At 40.9% G+C, this 20,445-nt stretch overlaps 1 protein-coding gene and 1 non-coding gene across 2 annotated transcripts; one reads left to right on the forward strand and one right to left on the reverse strand.

The window, feature by feature from the left end:
- The first annotated feature begins 442 nt into the window (after nt 1-442).
- Nucleotides 443-515, forward strand: TRNAA-AGC (transfer RNA alanine (anticodon AGC)). The gene has a single exon. It is a non-coding gene; the product is annotated as a tRNA-Ala (tRNA).
- Nucleotides 516-2,836: 2,321 nt separating this feature from the next.
- Nucleotides 2,837-12,875, reverse strand: LOC131230864 (dnaJ protein ERDJ3B). Its single transcript, XM_058226889.1, has 10 exons — nt 12,654-12,875; nt 12,390-12,538; nt 12,144-12,270; nt 11,344-11,458; nt 8,414-8,530; nt 8,066-8,152; nt 5,886-5,945; nt 5,723-5,800; nt 3,702-3,773; nt 2,837-3,230 (listed from the first exon to the last, which is right to left on the reverse strand). The coding sequence occupies exons 1-10, from the start codon at nt 12,722-12,724 to the stop codon at nt 3,072-3,074; spliced, it is 1,035 nt and encodes a 344-aa protein (XP_058082872.1). The 5' UTR covers nt 12,725-12,875; the 3' UTR covers nt 2,837-3,071.
- Between the last annotated feature and the right edge of the window lie 7,570 nt (nt 12,876-20,445).

Raw genomic sequence — 20,445 nt, forward strand, 5'->3', positions numbered from 1 at the left:
ATAATAGAAATGATGACAATAAATGCAAAAATATAATATTATCTACATATGGGCACGTTATTATACATATATGCTACCATCACCTGCCATTATGAGAAGGTTAGCAACGTCTCCAAAGCTTTTAATTTAGACGTGGACGGGTGGACTGTCCATCAATACCACTGGGGACAAGCCATGTGAAAAAGTTACACCCATCATATGATCCTGACCTTTTAAATGTTTTTTTGTTCTTTTTTCTTTTTACATTATTTTTGCAACCATTCATTTTGTGAGCCATAGCTTGGATGGCTATGATCATCACAAGCACCATTGGATCATAAGTGAGCTAGAAAATAATTTTAAAATGAGCAACATCAGAACCAACGATATGCTGGGCCCTACTTAAGATGCCCCAGGCAATATTATTTCTGCTATATATATATAACAGATAAAAGTATCAACAGGGGATGTAGCTCAGATGGTAGAGCGCTCGCTTAGCATGCGAGAGGTACGGGGATCGATACCCCGCATCTCCACTTTGTGTTTTTTTTTATTATTTTTTTTAATATATAGTTACCGTTGTGGCCCATCAGATCAATGGTTTGGATCGTCGTTCTTTTGTTTTTCAGAGTTACCATTGTGGCCCATCAGATCAATGGTTTGGATTGTTGGAGGATGGACCTTGCAAAACGTCTACGATGCACAAAGTGAAAACATGAGGATAGCACAAAGTCTATACAGAAAGTATTGGGACCCATCAGATCAACGGTCTGGATCATTGAAGAATGGCTTCACTTGCATGGAGTGAAAGCACGAGGATACAATACAACGGATCATATATTCATCTTATTTGAAAATTTGATGTCCTCGGGACCACCTTGTTGCTCACGCGGCACGTGCAGCCCTTGGTAACCACGTGCCAATTCTGCAAACGTGTGCAAGATCCTATTCGTCAGATGGAAGGGCCCCACCAAGCAGATTTAGTGAGACAAAATATAGAGGGTTGTTCACTTATCAGGTGGGCCACACTGTACCAAAGAGATTCTTATTTCTTAGCCATCCATTGGATCATATCCTGTAGCTCATCTGATGAGTATATCTACCTAATATTTATGCCAGGGAATCTGATGAGTGGGCCCACCTGATGGACGACTTGGATGGAAGGCGCTAACTTTTAGCTGAAAATGCGAGCAAATTAATAAGAGGCGGATTCTTTTACAACATGGGAGGTGGGGTCCACCATGATGTGTATGAAGGAAATCCAATCTGTCCATCATGTGAATCCCCTCATGTTCTACTCGACGCCAAAAAATCAGACCAATCCAGAACTCAGGTGGACGACACCATGTGAACACATGCCAAAAACCAATAAAATCATTTGTCATGGCCCACCTGAGTTTTGGAATGGCCTGATTTCATTCGTTACGATTCGTCCCATCGGCGAACATCTTGTGTGTGGATTGGATGGAATATACAAACACGGTGGGGCCCACATACAATCTTGAAGGTTTTAATGGTGGGACTCCCCATTCCAACTGTTCCCTGTGGTGTGACCCACCTACGTTTTGGATGCTTCTGGTTTTTTGGATACAGGGTGAGTTTAGAGGGGTTCATCTTATGGACGGACAGGATGGATGTGTTCCCTACGTCAAGGTGGGCCCCACACCTGTACTTGTAGAATAAGCTTAATTGCGATGCCATATTGTGTACCATTGACGAGGAACTTGGCGCGATGATCTTAGCCATACATCCTATAGTCCACGCAAATGATTGGCCAATAACCAAATGGCCTTCTCTGGACTGATCCTAGCCGTGCAATAAATGAACTTTTCTCAACGTAATGTAAGTCGGATGCTGATTGTCTTTTAGTGTCCATTTGAACGCCACGTGTCAAAGGAATAGGATAACCCAAACAGTGTAATTTGAGTTCTAATGAGCGGTTCAGATCCTATCCAGTTATTCCACGTGTGCGGCAATGAAAGAGAAACATTGAACATCCATGCCACGAGAGGCGTCGGATCAGCTCCAATAAGCTGGGACCTGTGGGCCATATCACATATGTATATCTTTCTAACTATCCTCTCAATGACCTCGTGCCTATCTAATTTATACATTCCTACTGTTTTCCACCGTCCATTTCCCACTAATTGCATGATCCTCTACCGTCCTCTGGATTTCGGTTTACCAAGAGTAATCCAGACCATACGTTTGTTAGCCCCACCTTGGATGACGATGCCCCAACTAGATGGGGCAAACTTAACTATTCAGATTGTGGCCCACAAAATAGACGGCTAGGAAGAGATGCACGGGAGATTTTCTAGGATGCCCATCCACATTGACTTGTATCAAACCAAAGGTTTGGATTACCTGAGCATCGACCCAAAGCAATGAATGGAATGGATTTCATGCAAATGATATGGTAGGACCCAAATAGCTTAGACGCTGCAGATGTCGGGTGTTGGGTAAACTAACGTTATAGAGATTTTGGTCCTTGGGACCGACCGTTTTAATCATGAAGTCATGGGTTCGGGTGCCCTTGTGGTGTGTGTATAATTAAATAAATAAATAAAAAGCATATGCTAATAAAAAGAGGGAAATTTTGGAACAATAAAGTCATGAAAAAATAGATGATTAAAACAAGTAAAAATTCTTTAAAATAATACTGATTTTAATAGTAGTATAGATTTCATTTTCAACCTTAAAAAATAATTCAAAATAATTACTCTTTCAATTTCAACTAACCAATGCTAGTTGAAATTGAAGAGTTATTCCACCATGACCTATTCAAAAAAAAAAAAAACCAACAGTAACAGTCAACAAATATAAAATATCCAAGGAGAAGAAGCACAAGATAACAAGTTTAGAATGGCTATTTCTCATATATCTCTTCGTTAGATTAGAACGTCAAAAGTCGAAACAAAACCGTATTAGGAAAGAAGGCAAATCTGCCCTTCGGTGAGCTGGACGCAGACTCGTATTACAGCCAGTACATCCTTTCAACAGAGGACAAACTCGTAAAAATCCTTGGGCCTGCTGAATGATCCCAATTCATGGTACAATGGGAAAAGAGCCAAACTGGCAAAGAGATGATCCTAGGAAAGAATAGCCTTGATCTTTGTCTTCTGATCTTCTGTTAGTGAACTAGGGAACAAAACCTCGAATGTAATATACAAGTCGCCTTTCTTTGAGCTGAAATGCAGAGGCATCCCCTCCCCTTTAAACTTCCTCACCTCTTTCGGTTTTGTAATCCCCTGAGATTTCACCAAGTTTAGTCATTTCTTAGAATTGGGATGCTCCTCAACTGATAAGGACATAAAACCATCGTTGCATGCACGTGCCGATATGGCACAGGTGTGCAATATCTTAGCCATTCATTGGATGCATGGCATGCACCCCTCTTGGTATGTGCAATGGCCAGAAAATGAAGCTGGACCACTCATCAGGTGAGCCATGTGCATGAAGAATAACGAATGGTAAAAAGAATATTGACCAGAATTCAACATTCATGTGTGGTATACATGACTCAAGGGCAGCCTATTTTTTTGACCTGGCATATGCATGGTGGGGCCCACCACCCACGCCATGGGAGGCTCGAGTCTTGCATGTGTGCATGCGGGCATATGTTTCATGAATTGAATTCATTATCCTACTCTCATGTGTGGCTGTAACACAACTCTAAAAATAATGAATAGAAAGAACAAAGGAATGTATGTTTTACCAACCTTTGAGCTGATGTCCACCAGATGTTCATCAAGATGCTTGAGGGTCTTTTCAAAACCAACAAGAGCTTGGAGCTAAAAAAGAAGATGTGTGAAATCAGCCATAACATGAAAGCGACCACTTTCACAAAAGAGAGGAAAAGAGTACAACTGAATTGAAAGTACAAACATGGCAGCTTTATATATACACTAGCCTGCCATGTTTAGATTCTAAAGCATATCGACACCAGCTTATATCTTAGAACACATGGATTCGTGGAGTTGAAGAGGGGTGAAAGGCATGGGCTAAACACTGGTCAATACATATCACATCTCCTGATACGTGATGCATCTCCCAATGCATAACAGTTTTCTGATCAAGCGATGCAGTATGTTGATATGCATTGGTTTGCTTAGTTGGGATTGTGTCCAGATGATTGTGATGATGATTGGTTTGCTAGATGGACCAGACATGCTCTGATACAAATATCAAACCTAGGTTTTTTTTTTCACATGCACACACGCCGTAGTGGGATTTCACCACCTATGGGTACTCAAACCCTTGACTTGGTGTTGAAACTCTTGTGAGTCCACCACCGCGGCCAGAGTAAGGACCCAACCTAGGTTAATGAAATAAGAATAAACAAGAAATGAGAGATCTCTAGCGGAATAACTTCTCAAGTGCACATCTTTTGCACTATTCTGGGGCAATTTCGATAGAAAATGCTTTCCACTTTTATGAGCAGCTTGAAAAAAAACCAAGAAGATGAATTACATAAAAAGGTAAATTATGTTTGTAGATCTAAATCAGGGCTTCAACTGATCTAGTAAATCAACTCAGGTAACAACAGCAATTATCTAGATTATGGTGTGCCGTAAAGGCTGTTATGTAAAGGTAACAGTGGCAGCTGTTACACATTACGAGGTCGTAAAGGAGGCTGAATTGCAACAGCTAGCCATTTTTGTTTGGTACCATGTCTTTGAAAGGCCACTGATTAGATAGAAGGCAAAGATAATCCAGTCCAATGCAATGCATCACCCTGCCACGTGTACTGAGGTGAGATGGCTCTAACATCTTGGCGTTTTACCATTCATACATACATCATATCCCACAAAATAGACCCCATACCATATTATGCTTAGCCCATACGTCGATCATCTGAACTTATATGATGCACCCATCATGATGGCCCACGTACAAAAAAAAAAAAAAAACCCTCTTTCAGAAGATCTTTGTAATTAGGGGTAATTATGGGGAAAACCAAACTGACTTGCTGTTCGAGATATGCGACCGATCATAGAATAGGTATTTTAGAGTGGCAGCTTTTACACATTACGAGATCGTAAAGGCTGTAACAGCCGTTGTGGAAAAAAATGACCCGTAAAGGCCATTACAACCCCCTTAATGGCCCGTTATGCCCCATGTAAAGGCCGTAAAGGCCCCATAATGGTCCGTTACGGGGCCGATACAGGTTTTTCAGACGTTTTTTTCCTTCAAAAAAACAAAAAAACCGTTACGGCCCCGTAACAACCATTACACCCCGCATTGTAAAGGTAACGGTGGTGGCCATTATGGCCACCATTACCATTACGGAATACCTTGGTCTAGATATGTAAGCTCATGACATGTCCATTTGATCCATGAAGGCATTGTGCCTATCTTTTTTAGTTTCTCACTGTCCATATTCTCGAAGGGGATCATGTTGCTTATTATGCTATAAGGCTATGTAAATTGGAGGTATTCCCCCCATTTCCTGCTACATAGAAAGTTGCAGCTATCCTCCATGAGCTCATATTCTACCACTACATAACCTCAAGCAATAGATGATAGAAGAAAATTCTTACTATGCATGAAACATAAGAAAGTTTTGGAATTCGAAGGAAAAAAGAAACACAGAAAATTCCTTTGCATGCTTGTCATCTGCTTAAGCATGGTATCATGCTAGCAGAGAGGACTCATACCAATCATAAAGGTACAAATACAGAACAATAGAGAACCTTGAGGGAAAATAATGAAAACTTAGAAGAAGACGGAGAAGAGTTACCAGTGAAATTGTAACAGTTGTATGCAGGTCATTGCCTTCCCTCCTGAAGCGATCATGTGGAGCAGTCTTTATTCTAAACTGCTCATAAGATAATAATTATTGTTAGTTGGTATAGCCAATTTGAATGGTGGATTGCATTCGAAACCAAATAAAAGGAACCAACCTTCAAATCTCCAGGCTCGCCATCTATTACAGGCTCGCCATCTTCATAAAACACGACCTCCTGTGAGAGGCCAAGATTATGTTAGGTTAATGTCGAAAAGGCATCACTTCTAAAGGCCAAAAAATGTTTCTAATGCATCAAGATTACATTAATGAAGAATGTGTTGCATCACGATTCCTAACTGATTTAAGTCATTCAAAATTTCAAAGCAAGCATCACGATTCCAGAATGTGCTCCCTCCATCTCCCTCTCATCAAATGGAACCAATTAACCCTACGTCCACGTTATCAGCAGAGGTTTAAAGAACCATGTCTCCTAGAGCAGCAGCATGTCGGAGGCCAATGGGTCATAATGAATTTGTACTCATTCATGATGGGCAGCACCAATGGCAAGTTCCGATAGTTTGCAAGGATTTTATTTTATTTATCCTTTAGTTACAGCTGAGAAACAGCATTTTTTTAGCAGTGACAAATTAGAGCTGGGTAGCATCTTTTCAAACTATTAGCAAGTTTAGATGCTTGGGAAGCAGGGGCATCACCATTGGATGGAACCCAGAGTAACATGTGAGTAGAGGTTCAATAAGTTGGCGTCACACATGCAAAAGATGGAACAGAGCTAGGGCTGTCAATGGGCACCCAGACCCGCGGGTACCCAATGGACTGGACCAGACCTGATTTTAATGGGTCTAGGCCCTATTTATTGGACCCGTTAAGGAATCGGGTCAGTTTCGGGTCTCACCTTTGTACCCAATTAAAATCAGGGCTAGTTGGGTTTGGATCAGATCCATTTGATAGACCAGTTAAAACCAGGCTGGATCAGGTCTAGTCGGGTCCGGGTTGGGTCCACTTAGTTTTAATGGTCAAATTATATATTAAAATTTTTTTTATTGATTAGTCAAACCCGGAAATGAGGTTTCCTGAGCCACATACATGTAGGAGATCCACTTATACACCATGCACATGTCAAAGCGGCACGTCTATGTGATCTAATCCATCCAAGTGGGCCCAACCACTTAAATGATCTTAGTTGTCCAGAACCCAACAGAAAACCTAGATCCAAAGATCCGATGAGCACCCAGACCTGATCGGATCCAGGTTAAGGACTTCAAGAACTAGACTTGGACTTGAAAGGACCCAAACCCAGTTAGCCCAGGTATGTAATGTAGGACCTTACCTGAACCCTACCCATTGACAGCCCTAAACAGAACAGACACCACTTGATGATGATGATGAAGAACTTTGATACAACTCATTTTCTACTTTTATACACTGAATTTGTTTGTACCCCTTACAGGAAAAAAAAAAAAAGAGGCTTTCAAGGAACCTGGTATAGAATCTTCTTTTTTATGGATATCGGAAAAAGGTTAAACTCTGAATAAAGCACATATCCCTAGTTTCTTCTATCCAACCTACAAGCCGCCAAGGGTGTTCCCAGGAGCTCGCTGGTTACCCTTCGACCACCAAAGTTAGAAATATGTGGTCAAACTATTACTCACTTAATAACGACCTAATACTTGAAAAACATATGTTATTTAATCTGCTAACTGTGAAAATAACAGTAACAAATAATGGGCAGCTTAGAAAGATGAATGATCATGATTATCTGCAAAAAATGGAGATTTCTCATCATTAAAATGAAGATTATATTGTGTACCGGTACCGCACCCTCCGATTATCAAAGATAATATGCTCTTACCAGTACTGATGTTCTAGAACTTGCAATGCACATCAAGAATCTAGGAAATAAACTGCCAGGGATCAGGGCAGGGCCGCAGAAATAGAGTATGCTCATATCACGGTGCCTGCTATTTAAGTAACAGTTTCTATTACAGTAGAATTTCCTTAAGTGTAAGACTGTAACATAGTCTCTAATCAAAACATTCATGAATATAACTATACAAGTAAGACACAAGGGGTTAATGACATAGAGTTACACTGGTTTTGAAGTTAGACAAAAAAGCCAACGGCCATGTGTACTCTACATAAAAATCATGCATCCCAGTCACAGGAACATGACACTACACTTCAGTGAAAAGAAATGGTTAAAATTTAGGGCTTACAGTAAATATCTAGTAAGTGTAGACTTGATATATACATGTGCTGAATTTTGAGAAACTTGGTTATTGGAAAACATCATCAGGGGCAATGCTGGCATATGAAGTGATTGGTAACAAAACTTACTTGTCCATCTTGCATCCCCTTCTCAATATCAACAGTTACGAAATAACCTTCCCGCTCATATTTCACATTTGGGCATTGCTCACAAACCTGAAAGGGCAGCATATAATAACAAGACGTTATAACAAAGAAAGAAGCAACTTTTTCAATGCAAGTTAGTAGGAAGGACAAGATTGCAAAATGTATAAGGGGAGAACATGTGATAGAAGCAGCTATATGTGCCCATGACTAGAAGTGTCACATACCATTTGAGTAGGCTAATTGCATAAGCAGCATGTAGCATGTAGGTTCCCTAATAAAACAGATCTTGATTATAGTGTCTATCAGAAGCTAACTGAAAATCAGAAGTACCTGCTCTGTCATCTGCTGAAACATTCCGGGACCAATTTGCTTATGATAGACCTCATTTCTGCAGTTGCAACGCCTTTTACCAGGGGCTGGCTTTAAAATGTTTTTCTCCCTCCAAATCTGAGGGAAAAAAAAAGAGAGCCCGAAATGGTCACTGGAAAATGCAAATAAGTATCCATATAACTGATTGTAAAATCAACTACTTTTTGTAACACAACTCATTAAAATAAAATTAAAAAAAAAAAAAAACCAAAAAACAAAAAATTTGTGAAACCACCCTTTTTTTCTAAGGGATATATACCATATAATAAATTGCGTGATAGAAGTTTTCTTCTTGTTTTTCCTCTCATCTGAGTGATAAGAAGACTTTAAATTATGTATGAGATAAGCACGAAATAGTAACACAAGAATGTAATAACACTGTGAAACCAAGAAGCTTCCGAAGGAAGCATTGAGAAATTTTAGGAAAATGTTGGAATTTTCAACGAAATTTCAGAAGATGTTAAAAAGGCACATGATTTCACACTTAGGACTTAATAAAACAAAAAAAGGCACATGATTTCACACTTAGGACTTAATAAAACAAAAAATTATTATTATTTTTAAAAAAAAATCCATGCAAAATTCGAAGAGATCCCCGCCAAAAAATTTCAAAAAATTGAGGTGTTTTTTGTTATTATTATTTTTATTATTTATTTAATTTCTCATTTTCTGGACTTCCGCTGGTATTAACACTCGTATCGTTGATATTATCATTATGGCACTTTTCGCCAATATAATGTATTTACTTCAAAGGTTTGTAAACAATATCTCACACTATCGAAAACACCATGAGATATTGGCGATACTATCAATAATATCAACTTTTACTTGTAAATTGAGCCATTACCCTCAGTATCTGTATCACTGATGTGCAGTATTATCAATAATATCAGTGATATTTTGAACATGGGATAAATTAACCATCGTCCCACATGTAGAAACTTGGTGCACAACAGTTAAGCTCCATGTTTGTCACAACCAAGAAAATCGATCTCTTGTTAAATATAATGGTTTTCTATCAATTAATATTACCTGGTAATTGGGCCACATGGTTGCAGAAGTAGAGAGAGAGAGAGAGAGAGAGAGAGAGAGAGAGAGAGAGAGGTTAGCAAATCCACCATGGATTTTAATTCTACAAGAACTTCAATATTAGGATACGCTAAAGCAATGATCTTTTGATTTTGTTGAACCTAAATAAAGGAAGGTTGGCAAATGGGCAATAGTTCGACTATTGATTAGTCATATGAAAAGATTGATTAGCAACCGAGAATTTCACATGTTATGTGGCATCCATATCATTTTAGTCATTCCAAAAGAATAAGGATCTGGCCCTTGATAGAGTGGAATGGCGGAACAGGATTCATGCAGCCAACCCCAATTAATTGGGATAAGGCTTAGATGATGACGATGGTGATGAAGATGAGCATTACATCATAACTGCTTTCCCTTTCCAAAGATAGCTCCATCATACCTTTGCGGATTTCAGTTACTAAGAAAAAAGGGCTTCAGAACACTTTACTAGAGGTCCAAGATATCCTAAATGTCTGGAAAGATAGACCAAGTAAGGATGCAATGGCCGGACAGTAAAGACCGCACTTCATGGACCAATGCAGACAGGTTAGAATCTGCTTCATATTGCAGTCATGTTGGATTGCCGAGTGTCAGAGATGCCCCTTCAGCATCTGAGAGTGATGTGGTGCCCAATTCTCAAGCAGAAGGGTCCAGTGGTTGGAACTCGGTGCAGAAAGAGTAAGTAGAAAATGTGAAATGCATAAAGAGAGGACACAAAATTCCCAACCAGGGAAATTAAAGAACAAGTTTTGGCATCGAAATGGACAATAAGGGTTCTTCACATTACAAGCTACAACCATGTCAGACAGTAAGTGTCAGTCACCGTCAGTATCTGGAAGTGCCCAAGCCTCAAGTATTGGAACTTGGTGCAGAAAGATATAGTGGAAAATGTAAAATGCACAAACAGAGAATCCCATCCTTCCAACTGGAATAAAAGCACCATGCTGGTATCTTTACAATGACAGCCACTATACACAGAAGTGCGACTTCCATACTTGTTTGGGTGAGTGAAGACAAATGGGATGAGAGGATAAATAACAGTTCAGAGCTTCCCTTTCTTAGACCCTCTAGACCTATCTTTAGGAGATAAAGCATTGAAGATGCTTAACTGGTGGTCAACCCCTTCCCTTGTTAGAAGGAAGCCCTCAGACCAATTTATATATATACCTGTGACAACGGTCCATTCTAGTTTTTTATGTTTTGGTGGGGTTGGAGCAGCTGGAAGGTCATCAATCAGGCATTGGTTTGGGGCTGTTACAACAGACAAAAGGTAGGTGCAACACATTGACACAAAGGCTAGCAGCCATGGCATTAAAAAGCAGTTATATAATGGCTGTAATGGTAATGGTGGGACCTGTTACATGATGCAGGGCTGTAAGGCCCATTCTGAAAAAAGAAAAGGCCTGTAACGGGACTGTAACGACTGTTATGGGCCAGTAACAGGCCGATACAGGACCAATACATTTCATTCTTAAAAAAACGCCGCTACAACACATACTGTAACGGCCATAAGGCTGGCTGTTATGGCCACATTACTGTTATTGCATAGCTCCTAGCTGCTAAAGTAAGTCACTGCACCTAAGATCATAGCAAGATCAAGATGTCCTATTGCTTCTAGAGCTGGAACTTGCATTGAACATTTGCCAAGGGCATTAGACTCTTTTGCAAAAGTACGGTGCAAAATATTTGCAAAAACTTATGCTCTAGAGCAGTTTTTGGCTTCCAAACAAAACTATGACAGTCCGTAACTCTACATTCATGAATACGAAATGCTATAAAAGATGAAAATGGATAAAGGCCAGTAAAAATATCATTCATACCTTCAATGAACCTCCCATATACAAATCTTCCAATGAAGCACTCAATTCAACAATAACATCATCTCCCTTCACGACCCTCTCTTCTTCCTCTTCTGCACTGCCCCCGCCAAAGAAGCTAAAAAAAGCATTTATCGTGTTAAACCCTGCTTGACTAACTAATAGAAGTGAAAGAAAAAAAATAAATCTTTTTTATAAAAAAGGCTGATCAAATCAATATCCACCAACAAAATCTTGTGTTCAATTTCATTGAGAAAATTCAAGGCACTGTTTGATGCTTGTCGGAACAAAATGGCATCTTTTGCTTGTCCCAACAACCAAATGAATGCAAGGCCACCTTTCAGTGGACTGTTCATCTAATGGGCCCATAATGTATGACCAATGCCACAGAAACCTCCCCCAGCAAACAATCTCAACTGTCAAATGGGTGGCCCATAAATGGACTGGTTAGGCAAAGACCCCCATTCAGCAAGAAAACGATACATCAAATAACACCACTGATATTTTCCAATGATGGAGACAATTGGGGGCACAGTCTATACCCAACAGGGTCCACCATGGATCACCACAGGAGGACATGGCCCACCCATACAGTCTAGAGCAAAATTTTTTAAAATGCCATTTAACTCCACCCAACATTGCAAATTTCCTCAGAATGACAAGTGCATAGGCAATTGTTTCCAACCACTTCTCCAGGAATTTAAAAACCCTCATTCAAGAAGTAAAAAATCCTACCATCTTCAACAATTGAAAGATTAAAGTAAGAAAATAAATCAGGAAAAAAGGGGCAGGCATGTAATTACCTGCTAAAGATGTCTTGGATATTCATCCCACCTCCGCGGCCCCCACCTGCGGCCTGCTGCTTCAGTCCCTCTTCACCATACCGATCGTAGATATTCCTCTTCTCCCGATCCGAAAGCACTTCGTATGCTGATTATAACAATTTTTAAAATTTTGAAAAAACAAGAAAGAAAATAAAAGATTACAAAGAACAAATTGATGATCAACGAATCTAATTTCAATGTGAGGAAAAATGCCAAACGACATACCATTGTTGATATCGGCAAATTTCTTATTCGCCTCCTCGTTTCCGGGATTCTTGTCTGGATGATATTTCAGCGCCAGTTTCCTATAAGCTCTTTTGATCTGCTCGTCCGATGCACCTCTCGGAACTTGCAAGATATCGTAATAGCTCTTCCTACAAAAAATTTAAAAAAAAAAAAAAAATCAAAATCAAAATCAAAATCAAAATTTTTCAGAAAATTAAAGAGAAATGTCCGATTGAGATTTTCTGAGAAGAGATCCAATCTTACCCAGAGATGGCGGGAAGGGTGAAGGATAGAAGGAATATACATAGCAGGAGCGCCGCTCTTAGATGCGCCATTGCAAGGCGCAGGGATTTTTTTTGGGTTCTAGGGTTAGGGTTTTGTGAGATTTTTGGGATGAATGCAGGAGGGGATAGAGCTCGGGATTTTGAAGAAAGATTGGGGCTTTTTCGACAGAGAGTCTCTTCGATGCTTGCAACTCTCCCTGGCAATCGCTTCCGACTTATATGAACTACAGTTCGTTTTGCCTCCGTCGCGAACTATGATCCAGCAAACATCGTCACCCACGGGGGCCCACATAATCAGATGGTCCAATGATTTGAACTGTCCGCTACTCTATTTACTACGATTAATAGTCTATCATCTAATCATCACGCTTTATTTATAAATTTAACTATTGATTTTTAAAGTTGAATAATAACCATTGAAAATTTTCTTTTCCTCCTTTTAAATTCATCTGTTCAGCTTAATTTTCTTCTGGTGGTCCATATATCATAGATTCCACTACATGGATGGTCCTGATAGTCATAGCACTTAGCATGTGAACCCACAGATCTGCGATACACACTGCATTCTGCATCGCGACAGAGACGAAACGAATACTGCCTAAGAAATGCTGCAAGTACATTCGCACACTTCATCGTCTTGAAAGAGCATTCGTCTTGTAAGTGAAGTCGACGCACACGTACGAAATATCTGATGCGTTCATCAGGTGGCCTCAGCTGTCGATATGCCTTTAATAAAGAATAAAACCGATCCGACCACTACATGAGAATTACATGTAATTCCATTCTGAACGTTGATTTATTTTTATTGACCTATAAATACGCCTTTGCTTTGGACGATATGATAATGATCAGAGTCTGAATTTTGATAGGTAATATCTACCAAGTAGGAAAACATAATGAACGGCTCTGATCTTTTACACGTTTCGCCGGTTCTGCGTGTGGGCCAATGCACTTGAAAGTACACTCGAGCTATTGCACGTTGCATTTTCCACTGAAACTTGAGTCGCGTCAACGGGGCTGGGCTGCCGGGTTTTGGCTGGAAAGGAATTATGTGATCCTCGGCCGAGGACTGTCTAGTTTTCTCGAGCCTTGAGTCAGCACAAGTGGGGTCCATTTAATCAGTGGATAGGATGGACCAGATTGAATGATACGATCATCCATCCTATCTCTGGCCTTTTCTGTTGAGTGTAGACAACTGTTTTTATTTTCTTCTTAACCGTCTGTTTGTAGGACAAACATCAAAAGATTTGAATATTCTAATTGGGTGATTTTTTACGTAATGATCCATCGAAGGTTATTCCCATCAAATTAACGGTCTGGATTTTCATTCACGAGTCCTAGTTTAAGTAAAACTGGGGTCGAGTATATTTTGTTGTTATCATGGGGTCGAGATCAAATACAATTTCCTCGGGCTATATACGTGTTTCTTTCAAACCTGGCCAATGAGAGAAGAGGAGTTGAGTTATTCAACCAATGAGAAGATTCCACGTGTCGAAAATACGTTGCCTTACTCCCGCCTTTTATTTCCTTTTATTTTCGGGGTTGACGGGCATGCAGGAGTTGGTCTTGCCTCTGTCGTGATTTAGGATCCAGCGGCTGTCGTCACCGACTGGGCCCACATTCTGAGATGGTCCACTGCTTTTAACCGTCCATGATATCGACGGGAGAACGGATTAGGTGTTACTGGGCCTGACCGTGGGGCCCAACTTGATTTACGGGTTGTATATCCACGCCGTCCATCAGTTTTTGCAGCTATTTTTAGTGCAGAGTCCGGTAAATGAAGTAGATCAAAATCTCAAGTGGACCACACCACAGGAAGTAGTGGTTATTGAACGCCCACTGTTAAAAACTTAGTAAGGTCCACCGTAATGTTAACCTGCCATCTAACCTGTTGATAAGGTCACTGGGACGTGAATGAAAGGAAAACACAATTATCAGCTTGATCCAAAATTTGTGGCCCCAGGAAAATTTTAATGGTGGGCATTCAATTCCTACTTTGTGGTCCACTTGAAATTTAGATCTGCTACATTTTTAGATTATGCCTAGAAATGAGTTGGAAAACTGATGGATGGCGTGGATATACAACACATGCATAAGGTGGGCCCCACAGTTAGGGCACCAACTACCATGTGTTACCCAAGGTAACATCTGGTGGACGCGGATCACGTCGTACCCCCGCCGGGCAGGGCTCTATCGGGCCACTGTGATGTAAGTGTTTTATCCATACCGTTCATTGCAGATCATTTTAAGCTATAAAATAAATAATAAAGCAAATACACAACTCCAATGGACCACATTAAAGGAAGCTGCAGTGACAATGACACCCACCATTGAAACCTTTCTAAGGGCGGCCATGATTTTTTTTACCAACCAACCTATTAATAAGGTCATGCAGACTTGGATGAAGTGAAAACACAAATACTAACTTGATCCGAAACTTCTCTAGCTCCCGTGAAGTTTTTAATGGTGGACGTTCAATTCCTACTTTGTGGTCCACTTAAGCACTGAATCTACCTCTTTTTCACACATGCCTTAAAATGACATGAGAAAAACGATAAAACGGTGTTGAGAAAACACTTACATCATGGTGACCCCACCGAGCCATGCCTGGTTGGATTACTGATCGGGTGGGGTAAGGACGCAATCCGCATCCCATCTGATCAGCTCCCAATATGGAGCAGAGCTATACACGAGCAGAGTTAGCTCGGTGACTCGCTCGACTCGACTCGACTCGACTCGAAATGAGTTCGAGCCGAGCACGAGCTGATTTTTGGTGCTCGAATTGAGTTCGAGCCGAGCACGAGCTTGACCCTGTTCAATTTGGCTCGACTCGAATAGTACTCGAAATCGGCTCGACTCGGTACTCAACTAGAGGTATATATACCTAAAATTAAAAAACCCTAAGTTACTCACCCGTTCAAAAAACCCATCCCTCTCAGTGCCCGCTCAAAAAAAAAAAAAAAACCCCCAACCCTTCAAAATAAAAAATAAAAAAAACCCCAACCTCCCTGAGCCTCTATACTCTCCTCTACTCTCCTCTCTGTGTTTCTCCTCTCTACAGAGCATGGCTCTTCCAAAAACCAATGACGATAAGATCCTCCCAGATGCTTGGGATTACAAGGGCTATCCTGCTGGCAGATTTGAAACGGGCGGATGGACGATCGTTGCCAAGATTTCCGGCAAAAAAAAAAAAAAAAAACCTCTTTGGTACAACAGATCTTCACCAATTTCTGGTTTTTGCTGATTATAGGGGTGGAATTGTGGGAAAGGATGACGATGGTAGGGATCGCCGTTAATCTCGTGACGTATTTAATGGGTATGATGCATTTGGGCAATGCTACGTCGGCTAACACCATCCCCAATTTCCTGGACACTTCTTTCATGCTCCGTTTGCTCGGCGGTTTCATTGCTGATACCTTTCTTAGACGGTAGAGATTAACCCTTCCTTTTTTTCTTTTTGTTACATCTTTTTTCATGGAAGAGCTGGTTTTGGAATTGATCTCTACCCGTACTTTATTGATTTCAGTACACCCTTTTTTCACCTTTGTGAATCAACTCAAAAGCTTAGACTTGACTCGACTTTGGCTCGAACTTGGACGAGCTGAGCACGAGCTGGGCATTCGAGCTCGAAGCCTGATCTGAGCTGAACCGATTATGAGCTAGGACACGGGCAGTACAAGCCCAGCATGAGTTGGGCAATACACGGCTCAGCTCAACTCATGTACAGCTCTACGGAGCATGGTGAAAATTGTGTCAATTAGAGCTAGGCATCGGTCCTGGTCGGACCGGATTCGGCCTAACCCGGTCAGATCCGGAATTCTAATGGGTTGACCCGAAATTGATCCGATCCGAGACCGAGTTCAGGTCACTTGACTCGGACAGATCCGATGCTTGAATTATTTGACCCGATCCGAGTCTGACTCGGTGAGGCAAACCGAGTCGGATCGGGTTGGACACTATTCGGATCATTTCATATGGTGTGGTCCACTTCAATCTTTAATGTATCATAATTTTTTGTTCAACGCCTAAATTGACATGTCAAAAAGGATGAACGGCTTAGATAACATATATACATCAAGGTGGGCCCCACATGACTATAAAAAATTTGTATTAACGCCTGCTGCATGTGTTGTCGCATCGGGCAGACTACATCCCATCAGGCAGGCTACTGAAGTAACGTCACCAAGTTCTGTGGGCCCCGCTACACTGTATGTGTTATATCTACACCGTCCATCAATTTTGAGATATCACTTTAGGGCATGAGCCAAATAATGATGTAGATAAAAATCTATGATAGACCACATCACAGAAAAAAGTGGGGAGAATGATTCCCACCGTTGAAACTATCCTAAGGCCCACCGTAATGTTTATTTGAAATCCAACCTCTTCAAAAGTTGAAAAATAAAGAAATAAGGGAAAACACAAATACCAGGTTGATCTAAAACTTTTGTAGCCTTTAAAAGTTTTTAATGGTGGGCGTCTCTGTCCATGGAACTTTCTATGTTGGGGTCCACTGGAGCTTTGGATTTCATTCATTCTTTGGATATTGCCTTGAAATGATCTCTCCAAATGGATGGAAGGTTGGATACAAAACATACATCATGGTGGGGCCCAAGTAACTTTGTTAAGCCACTTTAATATATACTCTCACAACCTACCATGTTGACTTGCAAAGCAAGTAAACAGCTGTTGCCCGCCTGTTGACGTGCCGTGCAAGTAACTCTCATATGTGAGTGAACTTTGTTGGGGTCCACCGTGAATGCATGTGGTGTATCCACGCCGTCCATTTGTTTTTTCAAATTATTTTAGCTGTTGAACCCAAAATTGATGAATATTCAAAGCTCAAGTGGACCACACCATAAGAAAAAGTAAAAATATTAATTTTTTACTTTGGATCTGGCCGGATCGGAACGGTCCGGATCTATTCGGATCGGGTTTTCGGATCGGAACGGTCCGGATTAACCACTATCCGATCTTGATCCGAAAACTAGTCGGATCTAAATGATCTTACCCGATCCTACCCGATCCAGGCCGTCGGTTCGGTTCGGAACGGGTCGGATCGGGTCTGATCGGGTCGGATCCACCGGATCGAGTAAAAAATGCCCACCTCTAGTGTCAATCAAGGGCCGTACGCGGATCGCTTCAGGCCACTGCCACCACAGACTTGGTGCTGGCACGGGCTCTGTGGGGCTCCCAGTAATGTTTGTGTTTTATCCAGGCCGTCCATCTATTCTGGCAGATAATTTTAGAACAAGAGCCTAAAAATGAGGCAGTTCCAAGGTTCAAGTGGACCAAACAATCAGAAGCAGTTTCTCACCGTTGAAACCTTTCTTTTGTTCGGTCCAGTAGCGAAGGACATGATGTTTATGTTTTATCCATGCCATCCATCCATTTTCCAGCTCATTTTATCCATGAACCAAAACAAGAGGCAAATCCAAATCTCAGGTGGACCACACCACATGAAAAAGGTGATTGAACGCCACCATTAACAACTTATTGGGGGCCACAAAACTTTTGGATCAACCTAATATTTTCGTTTTCCCTTCATCGATGTCTATGTGACCTAATCAACAGCTTGGATGACACATAAATATTACCGTGAGCTCAAGAAGTTTTTTATGGTAGCCGTTCAATCACCACCCGTTTTGTGAGGTGTGGTCCACCTGAGATTTAGATCTGCTCATTTTCGGGTCCATGCCCTAAATTAATGATCCAAAATGGATGACAGTGTGGATAAAACACATACATCATGGTGGGGCCCAAATAGCACCGTCCATCGTTAAATAAATCAGACAGGTTGAGCTTAATATGCATGCCTAAGTAGCTATTGGGCCTAAAACTGAGGCCCATGTCCAACCCATTCCAGTTTGCATGCAGGGAAGGATATAGATACATGTGGGGCCCACGTTCGTGTGATCCAAACCATTGATTGACGGGCCACATATGCGGGCTACTATATTTAGCGTTGGAGATGTTTTAGGCACCCTCATCCACTGCAGGGCCCATCAGATCATCGACTGGGATCACCAAACCATGGACCCCACAAGTCTGAAATATCGCATTTCCGTAAACCAACAACGGCAGGATTCTATAATTTATTTTCACCTGTACATGTGAAAAATGGAGTGGGCCAATCTGGACCGTAAGCATAGGCCCATAGGTGGGGACCACCTTTTCTGTTCGGCTAAATTACAGGTTCTGGGCTTGGAGAAGGCCTAGAATTTCTTAAAGCCCAGTACTCAGCTTCTCAATCATGGGCTGGATTAGGTCCAAGCCCAACTAGTTACCGATCAAGCCCAGACAGGCACAGACCTTCTATGCCTGCATTGGACCCAGTCGGGTTCTGATCAAGAAACTTTGATCATTGATTACTATTTGATCGGTCCAAAATTGTTCAACCAACGGTCATGATCATCCAATCAATGCAAGTTAATGCTATTTGATGGGTGCAAAATACTAATCGTCTTAAGGTTGCGTTTGGATGCACGAGTGAATTAAATGGTTCAAATATTCAATTAAATATGGACCACTAAAACTACTAAATTTCAAATTTATAATGAGAATTAGGAGTGGGAATGGGCTGGGCTTGGGCTTATATGGACCGAGCAATAAATAATGATGAGCATGCCCACCCAGCCCCGGAAATTAATCAAATCCCTATTCCTCATGTAATCCTTTGATTAAGTGGGCCTCACACGTATAATGAAACAGTCATTTGGAAAATCAAAATCAACTATCTCTACATCTTGCATGCTTGGAACCAAGGTATTCGGTAATGGCGATAGTGGCCATTACGGCATCACCGTTACCTTTATGATACAGGTGGGCTGTAATAGTTGTTACGATCAGGCAATGATTATTACTCTCTTCAAAAAAAAATTTTTAATGATTTTTTTTTTTTTTTTTAAAATGAAAAACCTATATTAGCTTCGTAATCAATTGTTATGATTTTTATAGAGGGGTATAACAGGTTGTTATGAGGGCTGTAACATAGTTGTTATGAGTCAAATTTTTTTTTTTTTTTTTTTTTTTTTAAAATTTTATTTTCTATAATAGTTGTTACAAGCCATTACAACTCCTTAATGTGTAATAGTTACCTTTATTGTGCGTGCGTCGGGCAGATGGGCAGCGCAAGTGCTAGCGTCTGGCAGACTTGGTGCACTTGCATAATAAGTAATGGAGGGAACTTTCCACGACAATGCCTCACTTGTAACATTAACCCTGCATACTTAGCATGGCCCCCTGGCCATAGCACAACATCCCCACCCGCCGCCCAAGCACATTCCATGCCCCATTCCATCACACCATGAATGAATATAGCATATTGGTGGGATAAAAACATGTGTATATATAAAATAGAGTTAAGATGAAATGACATAAGCCCAAGCATGGCCTATGGGCCAAACTAATAAGTCCAAGCCCATCTAAAGTTGGGCCAGGCTCACCAACTGCCCAACATCCTATCCTTAATATTTTATGTGGTGTGGTTCACTTGAGTCTCCGATCTGATTTATTTTTAAGTTGACTTTCTAGAAATTATTTGAAAGGACAAAATCACTACCATTATATACAGTGATGAATAATAATAGATATTTAATTCGGTGGTACATCCAAACGGGCCATGATCACGAAATACATCGAATACCGATTCTTCATCAAGCCATACCAATGATGCCTTCGCGGTCCAAGATGTAGCAAGACTAACCAATCAAGCTTTAAAATGATCCTGACCTTTGATTTTTGAAGTTGAATGTGAGCCGTTGAAATGCTTT

This window comes from Magnolia sinica, chromosome 17 (assembly GCF_029962835.1).
Source record: "Magnolia sinica isolate HGM2019 chromosome 17, MsV1, whole genome shotgun sequence".
Lineage (NCBI taxonomy): Eukaryota > Viridiplantae > Streptophyta > Magnoliopsida > Magnoliales > Magnoliaceae > Magnolia > Magnolia sinica.